The sequence below is a fragment of the Cryptomeria japonica genome, chromosome 9, assembly GCF_030272615.1.
Source record: "Cryptomeria japonica chromosome 9, Sugi_1.0, whole genome shotgun sequence".
Lineage (NCBI taxonomy): Eukaryota > Viridiplantae > Streptophyta > Pinopsida > Cupressales > Cupressaceae > Cryptomeria > Cryptomeria japonica.
The window spans coordinates 434,460,459-434,473,313 of NC_081413.1; the positions used below are offsets into that span (position 1 = coordinate 434,460,459).

General features: G+C 40.2%; 1 protein-coding gene across 4 annotated transcripts in view; it reads right to left on the reverse strand.

Annotated features, from left to right (window-relative positions):
• Nucleotides 1–12,855, reverse strand: part of LOC131037955 (uncharacterized) — a 141,322-nt gene that overhangs the window by 13,621 nt on the left and 114,846 nt on the right. For all 4 annotated transcript variants that reach the window (XM_057970219.2, XM_057970221.2, XM_057970220.2 and 1 more), the window contains one exon: nt 1,570–1,607. In XM_057970219.2, coding sequence (XP_057826202.1) covers nt 1,570–1,607 — 38 coding nt within the window. The remainder of the gene's footprint in view (nt 1–1,569; nt 1,608–12,855) is intronic.

Sequence of the window (12,855 nt, forward strand, 5' to 3'; positions counted from 1 at the left end):
ACAAGAAGTAAATATGACAAGATAAGATGAGATCTCCTCAAGATAACTAAGACTTCTAGAAAGATTCTTAGGACCTAAGTAAACTTAACATGTGAATAGGACTTACTAGGTAAAATACTTAGGTAAAACATCTTATTCATACCAACATCTACAAGTGACTAGAACACCTTAGTTTTAACAAAATGTACAAGTTTAATTCCCTTCTTCTTCAAGACTCCTATGGTACTTTTGGGATCTGACCTATTAGATGAAGAAAAGTACTATTTCCCTATATGCTTCAATATGAATTTTTTTGCAAATGCCTAAACTTATACAAGCATACATGGCAATCTAATGATGATCTGACCCACGTGACATGAATGACCAACTCTCAACTTATCCAAATGTGATGGAGTGGCTAAGTCAGCTCATAGGACCCTCCCTTACCTCCTTTCAATGTTTGGTAACCTTTGACTATGCCCATGTGCCTTGTCGCTTTCCAAAAATTAGTGCTTTTTCCCTTAAGTTATAAATTGTCCTTTTTATGTCAAATCACCTTTTCCATTCACCAATCATTCAGGCATTTTTTTTTAATCACCCTAGCAATTCCTTACCAATAAAATGGGTGATTTGTAATTAAAATCCAACTGGCATAATTTCTTGGATCGCACCATTTCTACACCAGTTCTAGCTTTTGAACTTGAGATGAACTCACCCTTAGCTGCACATAGCACTAAGAGATATTTTAGTCAACCACCCTAATTGTGGATCTGGCCAAATTTGTATCCCTTTGAATGGATTTGCACAGATTTTTTTGGTGGCTTTTTTTGGGAAAATTCTTGCTCCATCTTTCTCACACATAGCTATAGCAACAAGCTTTGTTGCCAAGTCCAAGAAGAATACATCTAGAGTCCATTACTTTTGCACAAGCTTCTCATACTAAGCCTCTCTACAACCTCCAGGTTTTTATTTGACAGCTTCCAAGCTACATAACCAGCCATTGCAACAACAATTATGTTTATTATTTTTCTCTAGGTTTTTTGTATTTACTTTCAAGCTTCTCTCTGTCAACTGCATTCTTCATAGCTGAGGGAAGAGAAAGGAATTAAGTTGGGTGAATGAGACTCTCAATAGCAATTTCAAATTTAAATTCATGTTTTATTTTTCTCAAATTGTTTCTACCAAAAAATTGCAGTTCCTTGATTTATTACTTCAATTCCATTATTCGTTTTGATCAAATTAAGTCTTAATTCCACCAGGGCTTCATTTTGCTTCTACACTACTATCTTAATAGACACATTTGACAAGTTTCCTAAAATTTGGATAGAAAAATGGCTTGAAATGTCAATATCAAAACAATAAAGTCAACACAGTTTCCAAAAATGTGATCTGCACAAACATGTACAGAAAATTAAAAAATTCACCATAAAGGGCATAAACTAAAACAATGATCTGTTGCACCAAAAAAAAACATAAGAACACTAGTTTTACACAATCTAGAATGCCTTCTATATCCATTTCACCCTCTTAATACTTACATGAAAGAGTTAACTACGACCTAATATGTTTGTGTAAAAAGAAAAATCTCACCCTTTGTAAAGTCCTTGCAGGCCCTCACTCAGCATCACCTGCAATTAGCAATTTAGCATCGTCAATATATAGGCTAACTAATGTTGTATTGTGCTGCAAAAGAAATATTTTCATTTGATGCATGTTATCTATTCCACTGCTTATGGCTAATGCTGCGGTGTATAGTGAACATAGAAATTTCCTCATAACAGTCCTGTTCAGAAATAGGGATGGAAAACTATCTAGTAAATTATCTCAAGTGGAACTAGACTGTTAGAAGTAATCAGAGTTTCACTCTGCACAGGTACACATACCTAGGATGGGGATACCACAAACTAATGAAGTTTTAAGTTTCAGGCATATCAAAATTAAGACAAGACATCTACTAACTGTGCCCGTGGTTTGGGAAATGTTACAGATTGATCTCCCTGTCTCTGGACATAAGAAAATGTGCACAATTATAATTTGTAAATAGATGAATATATCATTCAAGTGATAAAGAAACCCACTGAAATTTTCAAGGGGCAAGAAGGTATGAATCCAACCCTTGTGGTGAGGCACCATTTTACATTTATCACCAATCCCCTAGCATTAGGTTGGCTAGATTATGGCTTCAACAAAGATTATCATAAACACTGTACCAATAATTCAGTAAGGTGAAGAAGGTATTTTTCAATCAACAGCTATTGTAGGGGCTCCAAGCAGACCATAGACACTTGGTGTGGAAACCAAGCAAACTGTCATGACCAAAGATCAGGTATTTCAATAATTATAATACAATACTAGAAAAGATTCCATGCAACCTCCTAGTGATCACAGAATCATAACATTATGCACTGATAATCACACAATGACAAGTTGCCTAGTCATACACAAGTGCAAATTGCCCCCATAATACTCCTCCATGTTGGACTTATCAAACATAATTGAGTCTGTGATGGCATCATAGTGGAATTAATAATGAGCCTATCACAGTTTGGATTCCTTCACCCTTGACTGTTTTGCATAGTTACCTGAATCAGTGCTCCCTGCGGACGCATACCCTGCCAAATATGACCCCGTACCTCATAGGGGGCATTTCAAGGATGCAAGGATGGGAAGAAAACTTCCCACCCTGACCCCTATTTTGAAAAAAGAATTGGAACATCACTGGTATGCACATTTTGTTTAGAGGATGCCTCAGTCCATTAGGGGCATCCAAACATCCTCCATCTGTGAACAGCTAGCCGTCTCCTATGCCCCAGGTACATTTTAGTTAATATTTTTCAAACACCTTACACCCTTTCAATGTATGTTTCGTTTATTATTTTGACATGGCCATCTAGAGTTTGCTAAAATTACAAAGCATTTATGTTTATTAATCCTTTATCAGCCAGGATTAAGTTTAAAGGTCATGCCCCCACACTAAAGATATCATGGCTAGGGTCTTAGTGTGCTATGAATATAATATTGCGTGTATAGTTGTCAATTGGGGAGAGAAGCCGAGGTGGCTGTCTTGAATTGTGGAAGTCTTGAGGTAGATTTCTCTCTGTCATTTCAAGGCAAGAGTTGTTACTCTGCTTTGTTTTTAATGCAGTTCTGTAACAAGTTTTAATCATTCATGATTGTTTGATTCTGAAAGATACAATTGGATACGTATAGTTGATGTATAATCTGCAATCAGTATTTTGTTTGTACATGTATTGTTAATCCATCGAAAGGTGGATCAGTTGCAGACTTCCTTCAGCATACTAAGTCATAGTATGGCTAGAGGAAACTCTGCAACTCCGTCCCAACCATGAAATAGAATGGATGTGTTCCTCTTGTGGTTAAATTGATTATTAATGTTGAGTTCAAATCCTCTGTTCTGGGATCGAGTAATATATTCTTGCAGAGTTGCATTGTTTACCTGTAACCATTTATAGAACAAATCAGACCATGTTCTTTTAAATATGTTGTTTCGTCGGTCTTATTGCATAAGACCAGACTTCGTGATTCTGTGTTAAATCTGTTCTATAGCTCGAAGGATTGGTAGTAAGCCAACGTGATCAATGTAAAACATCTTGTTTGGACTATAACCTGATAAGAATCCATGCTTGAATGCATAAGTCAGTTGTTACCTAGGAGAGTATAGGGAAGTATCTCTTGAGCTAGTTTTTACATTACCTATCTGGTAGAGCCTTTTGATGGTCAGTTGGACCCATGTGTTGATGCAAGTATGCATCCTTTCTTTGTAAGCCAAGGGTAGTGAACATGGACAGCACTCAACGTGCTAATTATGAAAACCTTGGCCAAGGTAGCGTAACAGTTTGCATGCGTCTGTCAGTTCATAAGAGTCAGATGCACTACTAGCCAGAGAGTCATACAAGTTAGGAGGTACCTTCAATGTATGACCAGTTAGAGTAGATTCTAAATGCCAGGCTCAGTGGCTCATTGCTATTGTTCCATCTTATATCTTCTTTCCTCATGAAGGGTCAGGCCCTTCCAGTAGGAAGCGGCAAGGGGGACTTAGGTCCATGGTTGGGCGAAAAAGTCATTGATGATGCTCTCCTTCTTCCTTATGTTTCTGGATAAAGTTTGGCATCAGAGAGATAAAAATCTGTAATCTCTTAACTCTCTCTCTATCTACTTTATGTTGCAAAAAATGAAAAAAGTTAGTTAATGTTACCATTCGTTGGTATGGTTAGTTACTTTCAATTATGTTATTATGATTTCAAGTTCAGCTAAACATGTATTAAAATAAGAATTTAATTTTCTTAGTTTAGAAAAGTTTATTATATTTCTATTTTAGAAATGTTGGTTGTTACACATAGACTATCCCACTGTTTCAGTGAGAGGTCGCTTTGGCAAACTAGTTTGAGCAACTTGTCTTTCTCCTTGGTGGGCATCCTAGTCGAGGGCTTGGCCACTTTGGCATTGTTGGATGGGATACCGAGAACCCTTGTGAACTCTTTTGGCTTCAACGATATCAGAACTGAATTTCCCTGGAACTACACAATGGACTTGTGCTGGAATGAGTCGTATCCTGCCACCATCATCCGCAGTTCCAACTCAAAATCTCGTATGTTAAACACGGGCATCAAAAAATTTGTCTACCTCTGCCCTTTTGAGCGATGTTTTCATTGGGTGGTCATCTACAGTTCTATCCCACCATGTGCAACAATCACTACCAATGACACTCTCAAATGTTAGGGTGTCCACTGTCACCCTCTCATCCTTCTACACCTTCAGCCTTATTTTCTTCTTTTTGCTACTGCTTGTTGCCATGGTTGCATGATGTGACATCTTTCTTTTGTCTTTTCCAATTTTGTCCTTTGTCAAATAACTGCCTCTACTAGAATTCCCATAACTAACTTTGACCATTTCCTTCCATGTGGAACTCTCATGATATGTGCCAATTTCACCTTCAGCCGTACCAATTCCACCTTCAGCCGTACCAATTCCACCTTCGGTTGTACCAATTCCACCTTCGGCCATACCAACTTCACCTTTGGTTGTACCAATTCCACCTTGGGTTGTACCAATTCCATTTTTGGTCGTACCAATTCCACCTTTGGAAGTTGTCAACTTCGAAGAAAGTACGATTCTCTCAGCGACTATCCTCTTAGTAACCCCTTCGACGAGGGTACGATTCTCTCAACCACTATCCTCTCGGTAACCCCTTCAACAGTTATCACCTTCGACAAAGGTACGGTTCTATCAGCCACTATCCTCTCAATAACCCCTTCACCAATTGTCACCTTCGACCAAGGTATGGTTCTCTTGACCACTGTCCTCCCCATGACCCCTTCGACAATTGTCACCTTCAACGAAGGTATGGTTCTCTCGGCCATTGTCCTCTCGGTAACCCCTTCAGCAATTGTCACCTTCGACGAAGGTACGGTTCTCTCGGCCGCTGTCCTCTCGTAACCTCTTCAGCAGTTGTCACCTTTGACGAAGGTACGGTTCTCTCAGCCACTATCACCTCTATGGCCGATGGTTCCTTCTGCATACCCTCGGTCACTGTCACTAAGGGTGCTACAGCCGAGGATGTTGAGGGTGTTGCTATCGAGGTTGCCAAGGGTCTCAATGTTGAGGGTGTTGGCACACTCAACCCTGCCTCTACCAGTGTCGATGGTCCTAGCACATTCGCCACCGATGGTGTGGGCACACTCACTGTCGATGGTGTGGGCACACTCACTGTCGATGGTGTGGGCACACTTGCCACCGATGGTGTGGGCACACTTGACCCGACCACTGTTACTCCAACTATGGCCAATCTGGATTGCCTCGTCATCACCATCCTCATTGTAATTTCCAATTGCACCTAATGCTCCCAACAATACATTGTCACCAACTTGGACATCCTCTACCACAAGTAAATCCTCTACAGGCGCTTCCTCTGCAACTTGCATAACCTTCACAATCACCTCGTTTGTTGGCACCCTATTCCCCAAACCGCCATCCGCAAGGTATTCTCGACACTGCCTTTTAGAGGATGAAAATTTTTCATACAACCCTCCTTGTTCGATTGCTATGTACCACTCCCTGTTTTGTATGGATAGCTCTTCCTTGTACCATACAGACCACACCCTTCCTTGTATGACCAAGTGAAGACATCTTTTTAATCCATGAAGGTTCTGAATGTTGTTGTCTTGAGTACGAGATTCCAGTCGTCCCCTATCAGTATCACCTTCAGGTTGTCCTCTTCCCACAGGTTGACCTTCTTTATGTTCGGTTCCTCATACTTTATCATTTTATCCCTCTCAAACCGATGGGCGGGCATATCATCTACTCTCGCCACTCCCTCGTTGTTCTCTTCATATTTCGGGGGAAGGTGGTATTCTCCGTACCAGCTTCTTCAATCTCTCTGATTTGCAACATGTTGCACTTGTCGTGGAAAACTTCATAATCCATCTACCAATGAAACAATTTGTTGAGAGAACTTGTCTCGTCCTTTGAGCAGCTTTCAAGTTCTAGCACCCCTTCGTCGTTGGGCTCCATTGCCTTCCTCCATCCCGAAATCTCTGCCTTCAAACTCTGAGTCTAATGCCAACTCCTGGCTTACTAACTGGCTTCGCAAGCCAATGGCCTACTTCCTCTAGTCACTCTTGATGGAGAGTGTATTCTTCTTCCAATTGTGGTTCGCCTTCATTGAAATCAGCCAACCCCTTCTTAGGAGGGCATCGTACACCTTCTTCTCTAGCAGGATGACAACAAAGTATAGAAAGAAATGTTGAGTGCCAATGGTGACATTTTGTGCCATGAGCGTCCCAAGTGGTTTGATGTCATGTTGGTCAGCACCTACCAGATGGAAGATTGGTGGCCAGAGTGTTGGCCTGCCATACCCCTTCCATGTCTCCCACAATAGTACATTCACGCTAGAGCCTCCATCGGCAATGGTGTTTGTTAACTGACATCCCATTATCTCCATCTCGACAATGGAAGGCTTCCTTCTAATGCCCATCGTCAACAACATCGGATCAGTGACCGGGCTACCTATTGGCTTCTCCATTGGCTTGTCATGCTCCTGGCCGACTGCATTATCATTGATTACATTGGTAATGGCCATCTTTAATTGTGGCATGGTTTGCAAAAGATCGAATACTCGTACGAGTACAGTGACCTGCAACACCTATCTCATGATAGTTTTCTCTAACTCCGACCACAATGGAGTATTGGCGGTCTCATTCAAAACCCTTCGCTCCACCATCGCCTGTTCAACATCAGCCTTAGCTTCCCGAAGTCTTTTCTTCTCCGTACAAGGGTCAACATATACTGCCTTCTTAGTCGAGAATCTAGTGATCATCAGTACTTCTTCATCTAGTTCTTTTACGTCCAACATGTTCACCCCTTTCTGTTTTGAGCAGTCAGTGTCTTCATGGTTTTTGGGTCCACACCATTGGCATAGCAAGCCCGCATTGTTACTTTGGCCACTCTGGTAATCCTGCGCGAAGTGACCTCATTCATTGCAACTCTGGCACTGGAACATGGGTCTATCCTTCGCATCATACTATATTCTCCTTCGTGGGGTGTTGTTATTGCTATTATTGTTATTCCCTTGTTATTTTGATACCCTCCAAGAGATGCATTAAAGTTGGCAGGTGGTTTTGGAGGTGTGGCCGGAGGGGTTGTTTGTTCCCCTTGGGCAAAGAGCACATGTGTACTTCTCGTTTTCATATTGTACAGGCATTCCTTGATGAAATGTCCCAATACCTAATAGATGTTGTTGAATGACTTCTTCAGGCAAGTAGCCTTTCTATGACCTACTTTGCAGTCAACACACCACAACACTTTACCATCCTTACCGTCATCTGTCTCCGCCATTAGCTCCATCATCCACAACATATCCCTCTGCAGGGCCTACATTGTCTTGGATTCTCCATCGTTGCTCTCATTTGTACTATCGTTATCACTTATCTTCTTTTTCCCCCTCAATGTCCATGGCTCGATTGTAGGCCTCACAATACGAGGATGGGGGCACCACCTTCATCTTTCTCCTAAGGGAGGGGATCAACCCTTCGACGAACCACCATTTTTTCAACCCGTTGGCCAATTCATTTTGTATCTTGCTTAACAGTTCTTTGAGCCTATGATTGTATGCCCATACATTCTTGTTCTTCCCTTGTCTAGTGTTGTAAATTTTGGCAACAATTTCATTGTCATCTCTCAACAATTTAAATTCCTCTTGAAATACCTTCTTTAGTTTAGTCCATCCCGCCTTGTGCTCAACTGCTAGGTTAGTATACCAGTCGATGACGATTCCCCATAAGGTGGTGGGAAATGCCTTCAGGCAGTAATCGTAGTCATCCTGACCATTCACCTCCCATATTGTTATACAAGTCTTGCAATGGCATACAGGATCCTTTGATCTGTCCCTTGTGAATTAGGGAGTTTTTGCTTCTCCTAGGTGTCCATTGTTTTCACTCAGAAGGTGTCGTGTGTATCCGACTAAATTGCACCGTCTTGCTCTTGTCCACATTCTTGCGCCTCTCTTACACTCGTGACCACGCACAAGCTCTCTACACGTCCACCTTTTGTGTCTTCTACACCTTGGTCACCTTCTTCGTTTCTATACTCTCTCCTCCTTAGAGTCTTCAGCTCAAATCCCCCTATTCACAGTTCCTTTGTGAAGGACATGTTCTCAATACAGTGCAAGTTTGTTTCAAAAAGTTCAGCTACTTCGGCCTAGAGGTTCCTTTCTTCCCCTTCATTCCGTACTAACTATATGGATGGTCTGTTGGTACTGGTAGTATCAATAAATTCGAAGTCTTCGCTTGAAGCAAAGTGTACAGTTTGGTTACTTGCCTGGTCAATGAGATCCCCACTTACTTCGTCTTCCGAGAGTGGCAGGTTCCTGGCAACCTTTTCCAACTCACTCCACATACACAGCCTTTCTCCCAACTATGGTGTAATGTCCCCTTTTTCAGATGATATGGTTTATGATTGGATTAATGTATTACTAGCCCTCGTAGTCTAAGACTGACGGTTAGAGGGTTCCAGTTGGCAGTGCAGAAGGCTTATTCCCATTCTGGAGGTCAGAAGTGTTCAGGACTGCTATTCGTTTGGTTCAAATTGGACTTCGTTTGGGCTCAGTTTCATATACTTACTATTTATAGTAAGTCATGAAGCGATTGAGAGGAACCCTTTCTATTTTTAGTAAGTAAGTGTGTTGGACAGAGGACAAAATAGTCAACTCCGTGCAGACAGAATGAAGAAATATTGATTAATCATGGTGTTACACTTATTTGATTATTAATAAAGTGATAACTTTATTAATAAATTTTATTATGAGGCCATTTAATGTTATATTATAAGTTATTATTATTTCATAAAGAAAAGAAAGGGTCATACTCATCATTAAAATGGGGCCATGTTTTAATTAATTATTGAGCGCCTAGCCAAGGAGGAAATTAAATGACAAAGTGCAAATATAAAATTATATTATTAATGATTTATTAGAAGATTCTAGATGGCCAACTTCATGAGGAATTAAAAGTAAAGGAGGATTTATCCCACATTGAGCATGGAGATTGATTTGGAGTTTGAGGAGTACTTGTAAACAAACCTTGTCTTCCTTCAAGAGCATGTTGTGAGATTATTTCATTGAAGCTATTTCTCCATTGTTGCTGAAAATCAGTGACTGGATTGTTCTAAGGACAAAAACCTTTGAATTTCTTGGTGTTGGACAAAAACCCACGCACCATTGTGAGGTGGTTTCACTCAAGAATCACTATGGAGTTTATTGCAAGTTCTTAATTCATGTTTTTAGCATAATGGCGGCTAGGGTCTCCAAACAAATTCATATTATCAGCTGCATTTTTATCCCAGAATGTTACAGCAGGGTTTCAGAGTAAATTAAAAGGGCAAACGTTCCAGAAAATCTATTCTAGAAACAAATACATAAGTCCCCTTGTGATTACCAGCAAAATCACATTATCGTTGAGTTGTCCTAAGTACAGTCGAGACCTGACATTTGGAATCTTGAGGTGATCTCATTTGATCAGATCCATAGCATATGAGATTTCCTTATTCAAGCGAGGATAGGATACATTCAGTGTATTTTATTTTACGTAGTTCGAAAGTGCAAACTTCCTCATCAACAGGTCAGAACCACTATTAGACTATGTGAAAGGAGGTCCCATTAGTACAATGCCCATTAATCTACCATTAACCATAAACTCAGCAAGGTATGTCATACTATCCATAAAGTCCTCACTACCACCAGCTTTGTCTAAGGGAAGAAGAGGGGTGTTGAAATCACCCACTAGCATCCATTTAAGGTCTTTAAAATCATTCTTGAAAACAAGCAACTCATTCCACAGTTATTTTTTATTGCCTCTAAATTTTGGAGCATATAAGTTTGAAAGAATCCAATAATCTTTATTGGATTTGTTATGAAATAATATTCCATGATAATGTTAATCTTTCCTTATAACTTCTCCATCAAGAATTTAGGGATTCCACATTGTTCTAATCCCACCAAAAGTGCCATCTGAGCTAACAAAAGCAAAAATTTCCTAAAGAAAAATGTCTTTTACTTCTTTAAGCAACAAAATATCAAGGTGGTTTTATATTATGTAGAATTTGACCACACTCTATGTTGGCATATTCCATCATTGACCACCCGTATGTGGTTTGTTATTGTGTAGTTAGAGTTATTATTAATTGATAGCCTATTTAGGATAGCGTTTGTTATTTTGTTAAACCTGTGAATGCTAAATAAATGCACACGGTTGTTACATGCTTTCCTATATATTTGTAGCCTTGATGGGCATTTGGACCATGAATTTAAGAAAGTTAATTATCGGGTTGCTCTGCAAATGCTGATATGGTATCAAAGCTAAGGGATTTCTGATAGTTCATCTCTACAGAAAGGATTTTGTATTCATGTGATTGGATCAGCTGTTATTGGCAATTTGTAGCATGTCGTGGTTGGAGGTTTCTAGTTTGTAGCATATTGTTCTATCCACGCTTCATTCTAGAGGCAAATGTCACATTGTCCTTTTGGATCGACACCTTCCAATTCATGGCCTAGACAAGGGTGTATTGAAATTCACGAACTATGGTGATGGTGAGATGAGGTGTGTGCGGGTCTAGAGCATTTGCAGAGGAAGCTCGTGAACCTTTCAAAGCCAGTTTTGTGGCCAACACAGTTCACCGCCATCACATACTAGTAGCCGATGAGACTCTCTGATCGTGAGATAGATTTTTCCTTTTGTATTGGAGATTGCAAGGAAAGAAATTCGTGGTTATCAGAATTATTGTTGTTGAGTCTGATATAGTCAACCTTGCATCGGCTTGCTTGTAATCGACGACATTCACATAAAACTCCAAAGCAGTTCATTTTGGCATTTGGAGTACCCCTCTCATGTAAGCTAGTATGGCACCTCGAGGCATTCAACGTTCATCAGCCCTGTGCATCAGTGGTGGGCTATGTTTGATTGTATTTGCAGATTCGGGCATTTCAAATGGAGAAAAGGGTCGAGACCACTTGTATACGTCGTGATCTGCAATGTGGAGCAGCATGTGGGAGATCGCAATCTATATGCCATCATCATCAGTCACAATTTTGATAATGATATCGCCATTTGGAGCTACAACCATAGTTTTGCACCTGAGCTGGTTCTAGTATAGGAGGTTGGATCTTGTTTCATCTTTCCCGTCATTCCCAGTTTTATTTTATTTTTAGAGCACCATTTTTTATTATGATTGTTAGGGAGTTGTGAGAAGTAGGAATTGAAATTCGTTTTTAGAGTGAATGATGTTAAACTATGACTTTCTCTCTTTCATGATAATTTGAGAGAAAAGAGAAAAAGAAAAAAAACTTTTCCAGCAAAAATTTGAGGGGAGATGAATTTTTTGTCTAGAATAATGACTAAATGTGCTTTTCCTTAAGGCGTTTTTTTCTGGCATGGTTTTAACCTAAGCGAGGAAAAATAATACCAAAAAGAAAAAAGACAATGGCTAGCAATTCTCCAAAATTCCTTCTTCCAAACTCTCAACTTTTGCATGGAAATAATATTCCTCCTGGAAGACCAAACTCAAAACTCAGCTTGAGTTTGAGGAAGTTTGGGATGTTGTGAGTGGGGACACAACACGACATAAAACAGACTTTGATGAGCAGAAGAAATTTGATCTTTAGGCTTGATACAGTAGCAAATCATCAAGCCTTAGTGACTAAGGAAAATGATCTTTCAATGCTTTGGCATTGTAGATTTGGTCACTTGAGCACTAGTTACTTGCTCAAACTTTGTAAAAATAACATGGTCAAAGGGCTTCCATCCCTTGAAAAATCCAATGCAATTTGTTCTAGTTGTATTGCTGGAAAACAACACAGAGCATCATGCAAGCCAACCTTTGTAGTTGGTGCATACCGATCTGTGCGGTCCCATGCCACCTAGTCACAATGGATACAATCATACAAGTACTTTCAACTTTTTGTTGATGATCATAAAAGGAAAATGTGGGCATTTTGTTTGCAGAATATAGATGAAGCTCTTTCCTATTTCAAAGAGTTTCGTACTCAAGTGGAGAAAGATACGAATCACTGTATTCGTGTCCTCCGCTTAGATCGAGGGGGGGAATACACCGGCACCGAATTCTCCACATATCTGAAGGAAAACGACATTCGACGTCAACTGACTACAGCATACACACCCAACAAATGGTGTTGCAGAACAGAGAAATCGCATCATCGTGGAGATGGTCCACAGTAAGTTGAAGGATTCACAACTAGAGCGTGCATATTGGGCTAAAGTTGTACACGCTGCAGTTTATCTTCTGAATCGTGCTCCAACCAAGCCCTTGATCGCATCACTCCAAAAGAAGCATGGACAGGGGCGAAGC